The sequence below is a fragment of the Nannobrachium achirus genome (assembly GCF_963921795.1).
Source record: "Nannobrachium achirus genome assembly, chromosome: 3".
In the NCBI taxonomy this organism is placed as follows: domain Eukaryota; kingdom Metazoa; phylum Chordata; class Actinopteri; order Myctophiformes; family Myctophidae; genus Nannobrachium; species Nannobrachium achirus.
The window spans coordinates 67,060,830-67,082,117 of NC_137812.1; the positions used below are offsets into that span (position 1 = coordinate 67,060,830).

The 21,288-nt window shown below is 42.5% G+C and overlaps 1 protein-coding gene across 1 annotated transcript in view; it reads right to left on the reverse strand.

Moving 5' to 3' along the window:
• Positions 1–6,523: 6,523 nt before the first annotated feature.
• Positions 6,524–21,288, reverse strand: part of LOC308281724 (VPS10 domain-containing receptor SorCS3-like) — a gene marked incomplete at its 3' end in the record, with an annotated part of 555,751 nt that continues 540,986 nt past the window's right edge. Inside the window, exons 23-27 of the mRNA XM_080722002.1 lie at positions 18,773–18,904; positions 17,802–17,901; positions 9,722–9,878; positions 7,806–7,966; positions 6,524–6,582 (exon numbers count right to left, since the gene is read on the reverse strand). Of these exons, the coding sequence (XP_080578128.1) occupies positions 6,524–6,582; positions 7,806–7,966; positions 9,722–9,878; positions 17,802–17,901; positions 18,773–18,904 (609 nt within the window). The remainder of the gene's footprint in view (positions 6,583–7,805; positions 7,967–9,721; positions 9,879–17,801; positions 17,902–18,772; positions 18,905–21,288) is intronic.

Below are 21,288 nucleotides of genomic sequence, written 5' to 3' on the forward strand. Positions count from 1 at the left end.
GGGGGAAAATAAAAGTTACTTTTAAATATAAATCCATGAATGTCTCTTTGTCTATCTGCTCTGATTATTATGTTGTTAAATGACAGTAAAATAACTACAAATGCAAAATTTTACAAAATGGTCACTTTAACAAGGTATTATAATTATATTGTATTCTCCCCATCTTGACAAACTTGTATATTCCCAGGTTCTGCAGGTCAGCCGCACAGGTGCAATTCATTATTGTTAATTGTGGCACGTTTACTATCATGCCAAGTTTACTGTAGGTGCACTTGAACAACCGTTCCAGGCTGCCATATCCAGCCCAATAAACCGTAGAAACAGGAGAAAAATAGAATGTACTTCTTAAAATAAATGTATCATGCCTGTAATGCTAAGGTATGGCAACATGGTGTCTTGCACGAGCGCGAAGGCGCGCGTGCAAGACACCAGTCATGTTGCCATACCTTAGCTTTTTCTGAACTGACGCCACTGGGAAATAAAGGTATTACCTACAGCAACAAAATCCTGTTTGGCAGTGCACAGAATTTGCCTTAGGAATCTGGGTGGCAAAAAAAGAAAAGAAAAGAAAAAGAAAACATGGGGAGCTTCTAATATCCTTCTTAGTCGGCTCAGCTAAACCCGTTTTGCTAATGTCGCTAATGAGTTTGGGAATAAAGTTGGCACGACGCGGGGAACATCGTGAAAAATAACACCGGCACAAGACCCAAACTGGGACAATGGAGCGTTTAGGATGATGCAATTATCGGCTGAACAGCTGGTGCTGTTGTTAATGACAATAACGCAGGGAAGACAATGTCAGAGTTTGTATTGTGTTGTGTTTTTTTTCCCGTGACAGCCGCTTTTGGATCTGTGCTATGTTTGGGACAGTTCTATCCAGTGCACGTCGGCGTTAATCTGTTTCTAACTCAGTGAGTGTATGTGTACCCTCTCTGAGTTATATTTTACTATATCTATGACTGCTATATCGGGGACGTGCAGAGAATGTTAGAGAGGCAGGGGCCAAAACTTCTAAAAGGGTCTTTTGGTGATAATATCAAAAATAGCGGGTGTCACTCTCCATTCCGACATGTCGCCACTCCGAAATTGACTTCTTATTGTCGGAGTGGCGACACTTCCATGGGGGTTAAGTTTAGGGTAAGGGTTAGAAATAGGGTTAGTGTCGGAATGGAGACATGTCGGAAAGGAGACATGTCGGAGTGGCGGGGTGTAACCAAAAATAGCAGACCTCCAAGCTAACAACGCGCCGCAGTTATTTCCGGTGCTTAAATTTTGACCTGCATGGTGCTACCTATACGTTGTTTTACCTTTAAGGCCTGGTGCAACGTCTGTGTCACATCAGTATTTGCTATACATATAGCAACACAATTTATTTTACATTTTTGGAATAAGAAATTGAAGGTTTTTCAGAAACCTTAGGTCAGGTTTTAGAAGGCGTTTTCAGCATTGGCCTCAGGTCTAAATGGGTTATTAATACAACACTGGTGTACGCCATGGATTCCTACACCGAGAGGGCAATTCTTTCAACATAAAATGCTGCATTCAAGTTCAGAAAGTTTGGACAAGGGAGTTCTCTTGAATGCTGCCCTCTGGTATGGCATGGAAAGGAGGCCTTTGGGGGGAAATCTCGCTTTTGCGAACGCCCATCACTTCGACCGGAGGGTTAGCGACTCACTCCACGGAGGTTAATAGTCCAGTCATTATATGAAAAAACCTCAAACAAATTGCAATAGTAGCAAACTCAACTGATTCTGTATCCTCATTATGTCCTTAGTGAGGGAAAAAAAGTCCCAAGGAATCCCATCGGGGCAAAGTTTTGAAAACGACCTACCTACCTTCACTTACTATACACTACAATATAAAGGAAAAAAATCTGCTTTAAGTGGGATGTGAGGGGTCAAACTAGGGATTTTTAATTATTCTGAATCCATTGCAAGCATTTGTTTTGCATGAAAAACATTCCTTGGGCTAAAAACGGACCCCAAAAGACTGTGAAAATTGATGACTCATCACTAAACCATCGTTTTGAGTGGCCATTTCTTGCCCAAGGAATGTTTTTTGTGCAAAACAAATGATTGCAATGGATTCAGAATAATTAAAACCCCCTAGTTTGACCCCTCACATCCCACTTAAAGCAGATTTTTTTTCAGTCATTTTTTCCTTTATATTGTAGTGTATAGTAAGTGAAGGTAGGTCGTTTTCAAAACTTTGCCCTGGTGGGATTCCTTGGGACTTTTTTTCCCTCACTAAGGACACATTGAGGATACAAAATCAGTTGAGTTTGCTACTATTGCAATTTGTTTGAGGTTTAGCCTAATTTTGGCCTAAAATGACTGGACTATAAGGTTAGGGTGAGGGTTAGAGTCGGGTGTTGAAAAGATGACATGTAGTAACAGCGACGCACTCCCGGCATTTGCATTTCTGTCACCATAGTAAAAAACTGTAATTCATGGTCTGGAGATCGAGGGCACTTTTTACAGACGAATAAAAGCCTCAAGCCCCCTTTGTTGTCTATGTGTGCACGTGCCTGTGCTATACTGCGCGGTATTCACTCCATACTGTCCATTTCCCTCCATTCTAGTTCTGTGCCGTGTGTTTGTCACTATGGGACGGTGATGCGCGGGGTATTCCCTGCTTAACCATCAGCCCCATCTCTACAATATTGTCCTACTGGCTATTATACCAGGCACCAAGAGAGCGTTCCCGTGTCAGCTTGGGGCATCTAGCTGGCTGGCTCCCGGCAGCTTGGGGCAGAGTGCAGGCCACGGCACTGCGGTGGAGCGTCACAGGCTTGCAAGTTACTACTCCCCGGTGTGTCGGCTAAACTGAGGTGAAGCCCGAGTCAACAGTTGGACGGCAATAAGAGCCGCGATGAAAGAGGGAGATGATCCCAGGTGCGCCAGTGGGGATTAACAGGGGGCGTCACAATTATTTTTGAAAAGTCATGAAAATGTGATCAAATCTTTGAATATATGTATTTTTTTAAGCGAACATTCTAACTCAAATTTTGCTTCTTGGGGGGTCCCTGGAACTGAATATTTTGACATGGGGCTCCGTGGCCAAATACGTGTCATTTTGGGGAAACAAAAAATCATAAGGTTTGAAAGGATCGTGAAAATGACTTGCAGAAATTTTCACACATTTTTCAAAAATAGCAGATCTACAAGCTCGCAGCGCGGCACTCGGTGCCGCGCTGTGAGCTTGTATATCTGCTATTTTTCAATAGTTAAAGCACAAAATGTGAGTGGATCTTTGTACCCAGGGTCCAGAATTTGGTGTGACACCCCTGTTGGGTTGGACGGCAATAAGAGCCCCGATGAAAGAGGGAGATGATCCCAGGCCAGGTGCGCCAGCGGGGATGGAAACATGAAGATATAAAGCAGATGGTATCTGCTTAATACTACCGTACATAGATGTACGCTGCGTGCTGTGAGGGACAGACAGACGCTCAAACTTCTGAATCAGGACTTGGGTATGTTTTGGGGCGCAATGCTGATGTATTTTCGGTTTCGCAGATGATACAAAAAGACATTTGTGGTGAAAGTATATATTTTTCGTACGAGACGTGAAGTCATTGACAGAAGAAAATAACTCTGGGATTATCATGGAAGTCTACAAGAAAGTGAAGACCAGAGTAAACAAACAGATACCTGCAATTCCTAAACTATAGTATACTTGAAGGCACCGGCGCCTAACTCCGTCCCCACTAGGGGGAGCACAAATACAGGGGACATTTCGGCGCCGCGAAGCGGCGCCGCGAAAAATCGGGTATTTGCGGATATTAAGTCGTCTAAAATGGATAATTTCGGGTATAAAGTCAACTAAGGCGGGTTTCCTTCATTAAGTAATTTTCGGGTGTCTTTGGGGCTTCACATTGGATGTTATGCTAACACCAGGCAGTCAGTTCTGTTCAGTTCTGTTCATATTAACTCACCCATTTCTCCATTCCTGCTATCTCAATTCCTCCTCCATCTGAACCATCCAAATTCCAAAAGTTGCCGTTCTGTTAACCATATTCGCCGCAAAACTTCTTCCGAGTTTTACTTAATTACTCCAGTAACCACACAACAACAACAGATATCACACAGCAGCGTTCCGTCTTTTTTTACCGTCCGGGCTAGAACACACACTCGCTGCAGTGGGTTCCTGGCTTAGCCCAAGCCCAGGCCATGGGGGGGAACCATGGAGCGAGTGTGTTCTTACCCGAACGTTAAAGGAAGACGGACACGCCTGGTTTAGCTCTTCTTAAAACAGTATCTCCCTCTCTCTCTCTCTCTCTCTCTCTCTCTCTCTCTGTCTGAGCTCCCGTGGCACGCGTCGTCATTCCACCAGTCGCAGAATTAATTAATTGAAAGATATTGTAGAAGCGCGGCCCGGGACGGGACGGGACGGGGGGGGGGGGGGGGTGGGGGTGCGGGGGGGGGAGCCGGGCTCCCCCTACTGGCAGATTGGGGGAGCCTTTGCTCCCCTTGGCTCCAATAAACAGGCGCCAGTGCTTGAAGGGGTCTTTCACTTCAGTCACTCCCAAAATGGAGGTCGGTGCTCTCTGAAAGGACAAGGTACTAAAATATGGTCCATTTCTTAACGACTAAACCCTAAAACGTAGTTGTTTGATATTGCAGGAATTTCATGGAGGCCATTAAGGCCATGTGGCCTCAGGTCATGCCATTGGTTTGAGGGGCACAAGGCCAAACTGAGGGGCAACGACGGCCATGGCCTTCAACCGACTGTACCACTTTCTCCTCTGTCTCTTTCTTGTCAATATGTAGACAGTAGACACCAGTGTCTCTTTCTTGTCATGTAGACACCAGTGTCTTTTGTTGAGATTTTTAAATCTTAACTCTCCCCACCTTTAACCCAATCCACTGAATCCAGTGGCTTGATTGGTGCAGGGCCGAGCATGAATCAGATTGTTAATACCATATTTCACTGCAGATTAGGTTATCATCCAAAAACCCTGAAATTCAACTAATTCTTTCAATGGACAAAAATCTTGTTTTATTTGATGGCCTTCCTGCCCTGGCATTTGGCCTTTGTGCCCTCAAAAGATGGACAACACCAAAGGCCTGATTGCAACTCATCATTAAAGCATTTAAGCGAATTGAGTGCTCGAATTCTGTTCTTTGGGTTTAAAGGCGTCAAGAAGTAGAGCATAGACCTATTTTACTACAGTGACTCTTCGTGTTCTTGGGGTATTGTACTGTACCATTTGATCACCAGTAACTACAATATAAACTGTTGTACAGTACATAGATACAAGCACTTTGCTCTTTGACAGAGGACCAATGTAATACTCTAATGACTCTAGAGGCAAATAACACATGGTACAAAGAGTTCAAGCATGTTTGGTCATCTAAACAAATAATATAAGCATGTGGAAATGTCTGTTTTGTCTCTATATACACACAATATGATTTCATTTATTCCCAAAGAGCATCGTATGAGTTAAACCTGTCATTCTGTCAATCAATACAATTATATTCATGTTAACAGGCACATGTAAACCCTTTGTACGAGATCCTTTCGCCTTAATATTAACCAAAAGATGAGGACACCTTGCTGTCGGGTGAAAACCTTGTATATCCAAAACCTTTTCAGAAAAAGAAGAACAAAATTAAAACTATATTCCAATGAATCCAGTGTAGTTGTATTATTTTGTTAATTTAACCACTACTTTTGCACTCTTGATGAAGTAGAGCATTCATTTACAAGAATAAAATGAAAGGTTTGACAAAATGGAGATACAAGGTTTCTGCACGATATCGACAATTATTACTATATAGATGTTAATGTGAAATTGATTGGGCTCAGTTGATGGATGATAAAAAATACGTATTTACAACACTTGCTTATGTACAACACAGAAACTGTGTCCCCAATAAGAACATGCACAAGTCAAGGACCTTATCAAAACAAATAAAGTTGGTTCTTTAAGTAATATTCTGCTTTTTTTTAACATGTTTTCAAAAGGAGACCATGGGTTGGCTCTTCTGTCTTTGCCACCATACTTAGATTACTAGCATGTGGAAAGTAAGTATACATATATAATATATACATATAACAGAACGGATGATAATATACATGTACATTTTGATAATATTCCCTGTTTGATCGGAGACTCAGACATAGTGGTCTTATATATAATTTATATATATATTATAGGCAAAAACGATTTTCGAAAGCAAACTCTTAAGAAATGTACATAACTCTCTTCATAATTGTTTTGACTCAAAGGCTCAAAGAAATTAAGATAATTCACTCTGCAAATAACATTTATTTATGTAGCTTATACATCCACAAAACTGAATTAAAGTTTTGCCAGTAATTATACAATGGTGTCTCACTGAGCGCGGATTTTTGGAAATCTGCTGCATGGATGTTCGCAAATCTGTATAAATGAGATCCTTTTTAGAAAACTATTAACATCAATTGTGTTGTGAGAATTACAAAACGGAAAAGAGAGAAAACCCCCAACACGGCGACACTTTGTTCTGTACACCAACCGTTGCCAACTCGCCAGCTTTTACACGCTGGTACAGTTAGGGATCTCCCGTGTGATCTCGCAGGCGTTTCCAACTCCTCCTGAACAAAGCGGGGGGAAAAAAATAATAAACGGATGAATACATAAATTATTGAATAAATGAACACAAGCCAAAGCCAGAACAAAGAGGGTTAAGTCCAGCATAGGCGCTTTGATGCCAGCTTTAAACAACTGCCACAAATAAGTTCTTTGACACTGACACCCTATGTTAATTGCCGGTCTTTGAATGTGCTTTCTTATCAAGAGCTCTTAAGCCCTTAATAGAATGCAAATTAGACATTGACCCTTTTGGAAACTATGTTTTTTTCTCTCTCTCTCTCCTTGAAGATGAAGCAGTAAAGTGTGATGGATAATTCACAAATTTGCTATGACATTGCAGTATCTGTTACAAAAGGCCAAACCTGCCCAATACCCTTGCATGTCGTTCACATCTAAAACTTTTTCTTCTCTTGGCGGGTGGAAATCCAAATGTCCAAAAATGTTACTTTTCAGAAACATTTAAAAGAAAAAACTGCGCTCCCATGGATCCAACAACAGAGTTGAGAGTCGCAACAAGCACGTTCATATTTAACCACTTGAAAGCTAACATCCCTATCCTGGGGGAAACATTTCCATATTATACAAGCTGACAACATGTTGGTGCCCCTACGGGGCGAGGCTTTCCCTCCCCTACTGGGCAGGGCTTCTGACAGGGTTTCTTTCTTTTTACAGGGGTTGGGCGATGTCCTATTCTAATACAGACCGAATGCCCCATCTCGGCACCGATCTCAGTGTGTGGACGTGTAAACTTTTTTTACTATGGGTTTGCTGCTCTGGCTCCACTGTGATCACACTAACAGAACCCCTTTTATGCCCCTATATGGAGTTCCCTGATATCATCAATATTAAGCCCATATCTAACAGGACTTCATATGGGAATGCCCATATATGGAGGCCACATCGGCCACATATCACACTAGACACTTTTTCCCCCTCTACACCAAAGCTTTTTGCCAAAATAGCGATCTACAAGCTCACAACGCCTCACGTTGCGAGGCGTTGTGAGCTTGTAGATCTGCAATTTTTTTGCGAAAGTTCTCCGAATATGGACGCTAGGGTTCAAGTGGTTAATATAAAAAAGGAAAAAAAAAGTTTTTATCACTAAAAAATTTGGAGGACCCCCTGTAATAACTCTGGGGACCCCCTAGGGGTCCCAGACCCCCTGTTGAAGACCCCTGCTGTAGCTAAATGCATTTAGGCAATTTCATAAAAGCTCTCCACTCACGCTTGATCCTGGCGTCCATCTCCTTCTCCATGAGTTCTTTGGGTGTGGAGAACTCGCTCAGGGTGATTTTAGGCGTGCTGTCACCCGGTCCCACTGAACCAATCATCTCCTGCTCCTTCTCCTGGTTCACCTCCGCATAGATGTTGATCCAGGGGATTTTTCTACAAAGGGGCAAAAGAAGATATGATACATGACACTGTGAGTTTGTAGACTGGCAATTTCTGCTATTTCTGTTATTATTTATTAACATTTTCCTACAATAAAATAGTGTATAATAGGTCATACGTGATTGAAACCAGGAAAAGACTACACATGCCTTATATACAATAATAATATGACATCCACAATCAAAGTCGATATCTAGTCTCAAATCTCTATAGTATATTGGACAGACTTATAGCCCAGAGCAAAAATGGAGAATCATCAGTTAGTACATCTGTGAATAAAATATTGGCCCTTGTGCAAAACGTATTTGTATCTGGAGTTTCTGAACTTTTCCTCACACTGCCCGGACAGGTTATTAGTTTCTTGACAACTACATTATGTTACATTGCACAGCTCAGACTGCCTGGATGTATTTGATGCAGCCCCTTTTTGCTCTAGCTGTGTTAATCATTTGGTTTAATTTGAGTCCATTTAGACTCCTGGTGGGCCCCCAGACCAGATGTTGAACAACAACCTGTGCGGTTAACATGTCCTTCACTGGGGAATCACCTTCAAGCGTCTCAATCACAAGCAGAATTATACATTAACACTTTTAATCCATCTATATTTATGCTATGTAATACACATCTTTATTCTGTCGCCATGCAATCCATTTCCAATTACTATTCAATTGGATTATTAATTGTTTTGCTTCGTCAACTGTGACATTCCTTAAGAAATGCATCCTCTTTACACTAATGGGAAAAATTGCACCCATCCATAATTAATGATAACTTTTTCCATTTCCCGCGGAATTCTTTGAGAAAAAAATCATTTTGAGTACACATGAATTATTCAGCCACTAACTGGTGAACCACGGCGGGCAGCATATTAAGCAATTTAGGCCTAGAATTATTGAATGCTTTAGCTACTGAAAAATAGCAGATATACAAGCTCACAGCGCGGCACCGAGTGCCGCGCTGCGAGCTTGTAGATCTGCTATTTTTGAAAAAAGTCGTGAAAATGTGTGCACATCTTTGAATATGTGTATTTTTAAAGCGAACGTTTGTAACTCAAATTTTGCTTCTGGGTGGTCCCTGGAAATAGATATTTTGAGATGGGTGTCCGTGGCCAAATAAATATCAGTTTGGGGGTCCTTGACATGAAAAGGTTTGAGAACCACTGACATATTAGTCTCTCAAGAACAGACTAACTGAGCTCCAGTTAAGTGAAAAGGACCTTTTCTTTGACGATGGCTGGCCAGATTGCTGACATAGAAACATAGGTTTTTCAAAAAACCTTAGAAGGATTCAAAAGACACTTATAGAATCGGGTCAAAATTCTAATTTTATTTTTTTTTCAAAAATAGCAGATCTACAAGCTCGCGGCGCGGCACTCAGCTTGTATATCTGCTATTTTTCAATAGTTAAAGCATAAAATAATGATACGCAATAATGTGTACCCGTTCTGAATGGGTTAAGCAATTTGACGGCCATTTTTTTTCGGAGCATTTCATCGGGCTGACTGACACGTGCAGCGCTGTCCCTGCGTCATCATCGCCGCGGCTGGAAAAACCTGTCTCCAACCTCGAGGAGGCAAAATATGAAACAGAATTTGCAAACGCGTGCCATCAGATCAACACCCGATTGATGCGGCACGCTCTCATCTGGCATCATCCATAATGGATAACGCGGGCGATTAATATATAGTGGCTTGTCTGCGTTGGCCCCCACCAGAGAGACAGAGTTAAGCCCTGGGGGAAGACGCCGTACCTCTTGAACTTGTAGATGAGAAACACGGCCAGGCCCAGAAACACCACGCTCAGGAGCATCAGCATGGCCGAACTGCTGTGTCGCGGGCTGGAGTCCACCAGGGGCGCTGTGGGGAGGAGGAGGAGGAAGAGGAGGGCGAAAGGATAGAGAGGATACTCTGTCACACAGTGGTATGCATTAAAACAGTTTAGGTGCTTTTACATTTTTCATTTTCCAAACGTGGAGTGCCAGCATTTTCTTCCAATCACTTTGCTTTATTTTGAAGAGCCGGAAACCACCATCATTTCCATTTTGTGTAAATTCACTCATAACCCAGATGTTGTTTAGCCTCGCAAGCCATCCCGAGCTTCCTTTCTCGGTCTGGTGTCCCTCCCATCGAGTCTCTTTATTAGACTTTGGTTCTCAATTTCCAATTAAAAGGCTGCATTTCGAGCGAACCCGCCTCACACCGCTCCTGATTGGTCGAGCGGCTGCTACAGCTCTCGCATTTTGTAAACAAACATGGCGGACCCCATGTCCGACGCGAGTTCACAAATCGCAAATAAAAGCTGCATTAAGCGAAGTTTTATCTGAAATCAACGGCATCTCATAACTTAAAATTTCTGTCTGGAAAAGACGTATTTGATGTTCTCCCGACGATGTTTTGATGCGCTGATGACTACTGACTGGACCTGTCAGTCAAAGTGAGTAACTACGTCATCGCGTAATGCGTTGTCTATGGAGAACTCCCAGACTCTCCCCTGGGAGAGTCTGGCTGTTGCGAGGCTAGATGTTGTTCACATCCTCTACTTTTAACATGGAGAAGCTAATGCTAACCGGCACCCACCATTGCGACCCTATATTGCAGCGGGGGGAAAAACGGTTCTTTGCGTTCTAAGCAGTTTTTTTTTAGTTAAAGCTGTTTCTTTTTTTTTTGCAGCACAATGAATGGGAGTCTATGAGGATTATACATTCCGCGATGACGTCATTGCCCAATGGTGAGTCTCCTTTGCGGGTCCCTTTGACGGCGCGGTAATGTTATATAATATAAAACGTTATTATGATATAAATCCCGAACTTCTTCGGGTTCAGCACACACCGGCCTGGTTTCGAAATCCCGAATTAATTTGGGATTGGCACTTAATTATCTATAGCCCGCCAGAACTGTAGAAATACAGTGGTGGAAAAAGTACTCATAGTAAAAGTATCAATACCGCAATGTGGAAATACTCTGTTATAAGTAGAAGTCCGGAATTTGAAATGTACTTGAGTAAAAGTACCAAAGTATTGATATCAAAATGTACATAAAGTACAAAATAGAAAGTACTCATTATGCAGACTGTCCCATTTCATAGGTTTTCAAATGTATACAAACTAGAGGTTCGCGGGCCTTCGGCCCGCTCACATCTAGTTAATTTTTTTTTTTTTTAAATAAAAAAAAATTAAATAAAAAAATAAAAATTAAAAAAAAAATAATAATATAAATAAAAAATAAAATGGGGGGGGAACTATTGTGGCGGAACTATTGTGGCGGAACTATTGTGCCGCAGCGCACGTTTCCGGTCGGACATATTTGACCGCCGGACGCACTTCCGGTGTTGTCCGCAAATCTTTCTTGTGTGGATCAGCTGCCTCTGAGATTGAATGGGCTGAGTGGGCTGGGCGTGGGCAGTGTGGGCTGGGTGGAGCGTAACCGTGACAACAGCTGCTTGCAGGCTGGTGCAGGCTTGTTGTATGGGCTGGTGTAGGGTTACAGATCCATTGGCTGGGCGGACGTTAAGATCCCCTGGACTGGGGGACGTTATAGCCAATTGGAGTGCTGCATTTGGTCTGTTGGTGACACTCAAATACCGCTGGCTGCAGTTCTAAAATGTAATATAAGATATCTGAAAATAGCAAAGTGATTAATGTACATATTTTGTAATAATAACCTACTCTAAGTAACTAGTGACTCAACCAGCGACTAGTTCTCAAATAAATGTAGTGAAGTAAAAGTGCAATATTTGTATCCGAGATGTAGTGGCCTTGTAAGTTAAAGTATTGGACATTGTAAATACTCAGGTAAAGTAAAAAAAATACCTACTTAAGGTACTCAAGTAAATCTACTTAGTTACTTTACACCAGTGGTTCTCAAAGTGGATTCCAAGGACTCTGTGGGTTCCTTTATGGGGGTCTAAATTGACCCATACAAGTCTGTAACCCTAACGGGTTCATTTGGTTCCATTTGTACACTGTCAGAGTTAAGGGGAGACCTTGAAATGTGAAAGTTTGAGAAACACGCACTGCTTTACACCACTGGAAATACAGGTTCATTTTGTTCCATTTTGTGCAAATCCAAGTTACATCCAAATTGTATGTAATGTAAACGGTGAGGTATAAGCCCTTTTAGGGTTTCTTACCTCACTGACACAATAACTAAACTGTCATCTTTCCTACGCATATATATATATATATATATATATATATATATATATATATATATATTCTGTTGTGCAAAAAACAAACGCCTCATAGAGGTGTGTAAGAAAAGTAACAGTGGCAGCCACGCTCATGACTCAATGCTAATGTGGTAACCGCTTATGTCACTGTGTTGGGCACTATGCACCACTATTCTGCCACAGCACATTACAATTCAGGCATTTAGCAGATTATTATATTGCAGAGCATTATCTTGTTCACTTCTCTCACTCCGTGCTTTTGTTTTTACACTGCTGTTACCCTCCGTCGTGCAACGAGGTGGCACAAACATGCTGCATTCAGGAATGGGGAAACAAGCATGTCTTGGTGGACACGGCTCCTAACTATCAATTATTTAGCTGGGGACCCCCTGGAACTACCTCAAGGGACCATGGGGGTCCCCAGGACACCACTTCAGAGAACCAGTGCTGTACAGTGTGGCCATTCATGAGGTTTTGTCAAATAAGTGTTAAAATGTTTCCATTTCAGCAGTTTCTGTACTGTACAGCAGGGGTGTCAATTGGGTATGGCAGGGGTATGCAGCTGCCATACCCTGGGTCCAGGGGGAAAATAAAAGTTACTTTTAAATATAAATCCATGAATGTCTCTTTGTCTATCTGTGCTGGTTATTATGCTGTTAAATTAGGCTACAGTAAAATAACTACAAATGCAAAATTTAACAAAATTGTCACTTTAACAAGGTATTATAATTATAGTCTCCACACGTTTATTCTCCCCATCTTGACAAAATGGTATATTCCCAGGTTCCGCAGGTCAGCTGCACAGGTGCAATGCATTATTGTTAATTGTGGCACGTTTACTAACATGCCAAGTTTAGCTGCACTTGAACAACCGTTCCAGGCTGCCATATCCAGACTTAGAAACGGGGGAAAAAAATGTACTTCTTAAAATAAATGTATCATACCTGTTGCTAAGGTATGGCAACATGACACCAGTCATGTTGCCATACCTTAGCTTTTTCTGAACTGACGCCACTGCTGTACAGTATAGCCACAATTAAATGCAGCCTCATTTGTTTCCTGACGGCAGATTCACAATGACAGTTCTTGGGTCTTCATATGATTCAAAGGCTTTGTTTTATTTGGCAGTAAATAAATCACACTGCGGATTTATGGTCAGCTGTGAGCCAGTGATGAGTGCATTACGAGGAGCTTGCTTTGTTTTTAATATCTCAAACATCTAGGGCTGTGATAGTGTGAAATTGCCGTTTCTAATATCTTCCAAACAAAATGACAACCGCAGGTAATTCACACCATCAGAAGTTAACTTTCATAATGTTTTAAATTGTGTTTTCTTTACTCTACCATGAACACGCTGAAAATTCATCGGCTATTTAAAGTATTTTTACATGTTTTTTCAAAATGGTTTAAAAAATCACACCCGTGTGAACTGAGCGGTGGTTTACCCACCTCATAGATCATGTGTACCGATTTTTGTGACATTTAAAGAAAATATGTAGGAAAAGGAGCAAAAAGTGGGTTTTGGAGAAAATTCAAGATGGCGGAAAATCTATCCTGGCGCAAATGGGCGTGGCCTGTATGGGGAGATGCGTCTTGACCCAAGGAATCCAGGGAAAAAAGAATTTTAATTTTACGATTACTACGGTTCAAGAGTTACGGGGCAAAACCTAAAGTGGGCCGTTATAGCGCCACCATGAGGCCGAGTGATGTAATTATTTTTCGATTCATTCTTAAAATCATTATGAATCTCCTCTCCGAGGTTTGAAACTGTAGCTCCTATGGTTTACGAGAGAAAAATACTTGAAAGTGATTTCTTGCATTGTCCCATTATAAGTCAATGGGGACAATTAAGCGTCGTTTTTTGCCGATTACGTCGGCATGGTAAGGCGGATCGGAACGAAAGGTAATAGCACACCATTCCCGGCCGAGCCGCACATTTTGATGTATAGATTGCGCGAGTGGCGTAAATGGTGCGGCACTAGTTACGCGCCGAAGTTTAGGCTACATACAGACACGGACGGAGACAGACCCACACACACGGCCACGTATAGGAGCGTTGTGACCACCGCTCAAAAAGGCACGGTGGCGCAGTCAATAGTGCTATTGCCTCACAGCTAGAAGGTCCTGGGTTCGATTCCCGCCGGGGGACACTGTGGGTGCTGGGGGCGTGTTCCTTCCTCCGCGTCATCAGTGCCCACACCCTAGGTGGGGTTGGCAAAAGGGCCTTTCTGTGTGGAGTTTGCATGTTCTCCCCGTGTTTCCTAGGGTAGATACCCTCAGAAAAACATGCAGTAATCCTGGTCTCTATAATGCCTCCCCCTGCCCAGCCAGGGCGCCTGATGGAGGGGAATGGAACTGGTTGTAATAACGTGTTCCTTCCACGTGCTACGTCCAACCGGGGAAGCTCCCCCTGTCAGGTGATAAGAAGCAGCGTGCTCACTCCTCATGCATTGAAGGAAGCATGAGCTCAGTTCGGGGCCCTCCCCAGGTTGGCAGAGGGAGAGTAGAGCCCAGGATTACAGCTTAGGCAATTGGCACCGGGTGAAAAAATGGGTTACAAAAATCGTGGGATAAAAATTTAGTAAAAAAAAAAAGTTTAGGGATAAAGTGTGAGGCACAGATGAAAATAGGTCCCAATACTTCATGGAACAGTGTCTCACAGTGCTCTGTACTTGGTCTGCTTCTTTTTCTGCCTCTACACCAAATCTCGTTGTCGGGAAATAGCCGATCCATGTGCTTGTAGATCTGCTATGTTTGGAGAATGTCTTTGCCAAATGTTCGCATATTAAGAAGACATAACCAAATATGTGATGCTAGGGTTTAGGTGGTTTCTGATTCCTCGAAGAAAAAGGGGTTCTCTAGATCAGTGGTTCTCAACCTTTTCAGGCCGCGACCCCAAAAATAATCATATTTTAACTGGGGACCCCCCCCCCCCCCCTACGGGAGTTGAGGCATAACATTTTGTATAACACAGTTCTATTGTGAAAATAGCAGATCTACATGCTCACAACGCCTCGCAACGCCCCTGGGGGTCCCGACCCACAGTTTGAGAACCACTGCTCTAGAACCATATGAGGTACACGAAGAACCATTAATGGGATATTTCACTTTCTGGTGACTCATACTGCCCTCCTAATACTTGAGGCGTATGAATACTAAATAAAGCAACTTAAAAACTCCAAAAGCGTGAGTAGACAATGAAATCAGAAATCACCCCCCAAACAATTGAAAGAGAAATATCCCTTTAACTAAATAAACTTTTAGTAGGTGGAACCATTATATTTCTGTGTGTGTACAAAGCAACATAAAGTATGCTGTAGAGGCATACAGTAGGTGACCACCTGTGAAATGTGTTACTTTAAACCTTAATAACACCAGCAGCACGCTTCCAGCTCTTTTCCACCGGGGGAATCTTAACCGCTAATGGAGTCTGCCATGTCCAGATTACACACTCTGAGTCCTGTTGCCTCTTAAACTAGCAGAGGTATTGGAGAACAAAAAACTTCTCGAGGATAATTTCACAGTCCTGTCAAGACACTGCCTTATTAGCAATCATGGGAATCCTCTTGTAGATTCGATTTAGCACTAAAAATTAGGGATGGGACGATAAGCGATATTATCGTGATAAAACATACTCACGATAATCGTATCATGGAGATTTAAATTATCATGATATTGTCCTCCGTCATGCACTGGGATCAATTCACCTTTTATTTGCCAACCTGCATATCCGGTACCATTTATATTTTAAACCCTCTATAATTGGTAAAAGATAATATACATACGTAACTGATACAGTCTTATCTATCAAATGTCTTTGCCAAAAGATAGCTGATCTACAAGCTCACAACGCATCGCAATGCAACACGTTGTGAGCTTGTCGATCTGCTATTTTTTGGCAAATGTTCCGCCCCAGGATAATGGATTTTGATTATCGCGATAATATCGTAAATCGGGATTTCTTTGGTCACAATAATCGTGATATGAAATTTTCATATCGTCCCATCGTTACTCAAATTCAGCCATGATCGGTGTGTTGTGTTTTGCGTGTTTGTGTGCATGTGTGCGTGCGTGCGTGCGTGCGTGTGTGGTCCCAAATACTTTCTTTTCAAATCCATACGATTCATTAATTTGCCTTTTCTTGAGCCAGTTTCTGAAAAACCAGTGTCTAGATGTGTTAACACAATAACTGCCGGGCGCCGTTAGGTGCCGCTAGAGTGCCAGCCATTCTCCCGTAGGCATTCACTATCACATCCGGGTCGCCAGCCTGAACTGGCTTGGCTTTTCACTCGAATGAGTGCTATGCTAGCGAGCCGGAGGAAGTTAGCTATCAGTTAGCAATCGACTATATAATTTTTTAGAAGAGCGATCTAAAGTTATTCAGCCGCCAAAATAACTTGTCTGCTGGCCTCGGAACACAATCCGGAGAAAATCCGCTAGCGGCGTGGCGCGGCCTTTTCTTCCCATTACGGGCCGTGTAAACAGAATCGCGGCCTTGTGCTAGGATGCTAAATTAGACCGGAGGCATCGTTGATGCCTCCGATTATTTAATTCATTTTACTAAATGAACCGAAAAATGTCGGTTCTTGTAATCCTTAATACGTCTTGCTGAAACAGCGTTTTTTTGGGGGGGCTCTAAACTTTTTTCTAAACCATTTTCAATGGAATAAATCATCGGGACAAGTAGAATGGCTCGTTGGGAAGCGGTGGAGGAGCCAGAACCACCCACGTCGCTACTAGCAGCTCAGGGTAAGCGAAATAGATTAAAAAATTAGTATTGGAATGGAAAAAAGAACCGATATTATTCGGTTTTCGCACAGAAAGATTTAAATGGCTCAAAACCGGCACGTTTCTTTACGCTGCGCGCACCCTTCTTTCTCAAGGACTAAATAATCAACATAATTATACTCAGGCGCAACACTCATTTTGTGGTTGGATGGCTGAAAAAGACAGCGAACAGATGTTCGCCTCTTGATGGCAGGCATGAAAAGGATCCCACGTCTCAAGGAGTTCCACTTAAAAACAAATCCCCTCCCACACTCCCCTGTGTTGTTCTGCCCAGGACTGGGGCAGACACGACATACATTTTTAATTGGTTGACCAAAATGGGTAAGATAGTGATAGGTTAACCAATTTAGGCCTAGAATTATTGAATGCTTTAACTATTGAAAAATTGCAGATATACAAGCTCGCAGCGCGGCACTGCTATTTTTGGAAAAGTCGTGAAAATGTGTGCAAATCTTTGAATATATGTATTTTAAAGCGAACGTTTGTAACTCCAATTTTGCTTCTGGGTGGTCCCTGGAACTAAATATTTTGAGATATAATTTCGGAGGTCCTTCACATGAAAAAGAACCGCTGACATAGAAACATAGGTTTTTCAAAAAACCTTAGAAGGATTCAAAAGACACTCAAAATCGGGTCAAAATTCAAATTTTCACGATTTTCCAAAAATAGCAGATCTACAAGCTCGCAAATCTGCTATTAAAGCATGAAATAATAATACCCAATAATGCGTACCCGGTCTAAATTGCTTAATTTCATGACAATGTGAAAGAAAAGCGGCGCATAATTAAATTACCCATACAAGGTAATGCATTATGCCGGTATTCTGGCTGAGAGCCAACAATGAAAATGCAGTGGGTGGGAAGGCTTCTTCTTACCCAGCGTTAACTGCGTGATGTACACAATCACTCTCGCCCCTGGCTTGAGCTCAAACTCCACCAGATTTTGGTTCAGGGCATTCAAGATGACTCCAGATATCTGTTGAAAAGATACAATTAATATGCTGTATAGATACAGTACAGGTATACTCACACGCTGATGCAAAATATCGTCACTGTTGGGCAGAAACCTCGTAACTCCAAGTTTCACATTTGTATGTTTTTCCGTGATGTAAAGCCCTGCTTCATCAGACAAGGCAGTCGCACAAAAGTAGTGAAAACAGCAGATCTACAAGCACACAACGCCTCACGGTGCGAGGCGTTGTGTGCTTGTAGATCTGCGGTTTTCACTAGTTTAGTTCATTTTTTTTAAACAAAGCCACGATCTGTTGCTTATATTTCACATCAAACATATTAACACATTACTTAGGCGACAATCTGCTCATTCAGGCAGATTAATGCCTTTATTTGCGGTTCAAATCAACCATAGACAATAAATATATTGCTTTATCACCTTGTTATAATAGTGTTCTTGGATGTACTATGTACACAAGAGCAGTTTAAATTAATGTGAATTAATAGCACAAGATTAAAGTATGTGTAAAGACCTTATCATCACTGTCGGGCAGAAACCTGGTATCTCCAAGTTTCAAATGTGTACATGCTTCATCATACAAGGCCGTCGCACAAAAGTAGTGAAAACAGCAGATCTACAAGCACAAAACGCCTCGCGGTGCGAGGCGTTGTGTGCTTGTAGATCGGCTGTTTTCACTAGTTTAAATCATTTCTAAAATGATAAATACAAAACAAACGGTTTTGGACATACAAGGTTTCCACCCGACAACGACGTTAGGCTAGAGGTGCACATGCACAGGTCAAAGACATGAAGGGAATGGGGCTGAGGTCATATTTGTGAAGCAAAGTGTTCCATATCGCAGGTGTCTGTTCAAGTTACGATTGTTATCCCATACCCTCTCTAGCTCCTCCTCGCTCTTTTTCTTGCCCTCTGATTGGTTCTTGTGTGGTAACAGGAAGAGCTCAGCAGCTGTTGGGACACCCGGGAACACAGCAACCAATAGCTGCTCTTCAGGGAAGTCCGACACCTGTGGCAGGGGACATAGAACCATAGAGTTATAAGAAGAATAGAGAGGACACCAGATATCCCCGCCCGTCCACTTGCATTGAGTTGCTCACCCAGCGCATGAGGCATTTTCACCCCTTCTTCCGGGTAGTAAAACTGTGACGTAGTGGGGCCTATGTGACGCATTTTGCGTCATAGTTTGTGTTCATGGACGCGCTGGGGCTCCAATTCATGAACGAGCACTTCCGGTATGAACGCGCGTCAATACAAAGAAGCCTAGATGCGCGTTCATGTTTCTGGTCCCAACTGCAGTACCTCAAAACGGCCACCATGTCCATGGCGCTTCAGAGCTCACCCAAGGTTCTGGGGGCTTGCATAGAATGTAGGGGTGATTTGAATGTAGATTTGTTTTTTCCAAGATTGATTTTGAAAGCGGAAATAGCTGATCTACAAGCACACAACGAGTCACATTGCGGCACGTTGTTAGTTTGCACAGACTCACGAGGTCACGACGGACATGAGTTGAAGGCTTTCATAGTAGCTGCGACCTGACGGTCACAATCACAGTACTATACAGTATGGCCTGATTTATACTTATATACTTGCATGCCGGTGTCACACATAGCTGAACTACAAGCTCACATTGCTGTGCAACATGTTGTGGCCTTGTAGATCTGCTATTTCCGGTGAGCAACACGATATGCAACCAAGAATAACCCAGGTTTAACACCTGCGTTGTGCGCAATCATCAGAAATACCAACACAGGCATTATGCAGTAATTATCTGTGTGGTACTGATAAATTACTTTTAAATCATGAGAGGGAACATGATTAAAAGTTCTCGTTCTAATTCAGGATACCAGCCTCTCCCTCTGTGAGTGTCTGCCGGAGGCAAAGTGGCGAGGCTCAAAGCTTGGGCTGGGAAAGAAACTGCCATTGATTTAAGGAGCTGATTAAGTGTGTTTTCTTCCTTTTTGATAAGAGAAAGTACGTGAAGCCAAGCAAGCGGTCCTCTTGCCAGGGGCGTCACACCAAATGATGGGCCCTGGGTGCAAGGATTCACTGCGGGCCCCATATGAATGTTAACTATTGAAAAATAGCAAATATACAAGCTCAAAATCGTGAAAATGTGTGCAAGAAACCTATGTCAGTGGTGCTCAAACTTTTTCATGTCAAGGACCCCCCAAGATGATATGTATTTGGCCACGGACCCCCATCTCTAAATATTTAGTTCCAGGGACCCCCCCCCCCCCCCCCCCCAGAAGCAAAATTTGATATACAAGCTCGCAGCGTGGCCCCCCCCCCCCCCCCCCCCCCGTCCCCTTGTGACGCCCCTGCCTCTTACGTTTCCAGAAACAGCAGCCATTAAAATGTTTTTTTTGTTGTTTGTTAGTTTTTTCTTAAAGGCCTTCAACCACTATTGTTGACATGCATGGTCATCAGTCTCCATTTAAGAGGCTGTAATGTTTTATTTTTTACGTGATTTTCATGTCCTGTGCGGACAATGGAGTGGGTAATACGAAAAGCAGAAACCGCAAATTTGAGTAGTAAATGGAGAGCAACGGCATGGTTTGGAATGAGGGAAGGGGTTGTGAAGGGGGAGCTGAAGAGAAAGGAACGAGGGTCAAGAGAGGCAATAGACCCTGAATAAAAAAAGATCAATACACTCAGACCATGTTTGTTTGTCATTGCGATCACTCATTAGCTTAACCCATTTAGGCCTAGAATTATTGAATGCTTTAACCAGTGAAAAATAGCAGATATACAAGCTCACAGCGCGGCACCGAGTGCCGCGCTGCGAGCTTGTAGATCTGCTATTTTTGAAAAAGTCGTGAAAATGTGTGGAAATCTTTGAATATTTGTATTTTTAAAGCGAACGTTTGAAACTCAAATTTTGCTTCGGGGTGGTCCCTGGAACTAAATATTTTGAGATGGGGGTCCATGGTCAAATAAATATCATTTTGGGGGTCCTTCACATGAACAGGTTTGAGAACCACTGACATAGTAGTCTCTCAAGAACAGACTAACTGAGCTCCAGTTAAGTGAAAAGGACCTTTTCTTTGACGATGGCTGGCCAGATTGCTGACTCAGAAACATGGGTTTTTCCAAAAAATCTTAGAAGGATTCAAAAGACACTTATAGAATCGGGTCAAAATTCAAATTTTCACACTTTTTCAAAAATAGCAGATCTACAAGCTCGCAGCGCGGCACTCGGTGCCGCGCTGTGAGCTTGTATATCTGCTATTTTTCAATAGTTAAAGCATAAAATAATGATACACAATATAGTGTACCCCGTTCTGAATGGATTAAAAAGCCTTCTGGCTTGGCTTCTTGACAGTGCTCCTTTGTGGTGCCCCAGTGCAAACTCATTCCTGGATTAAAAAATCAGATTGGGGTCGCGAGCGG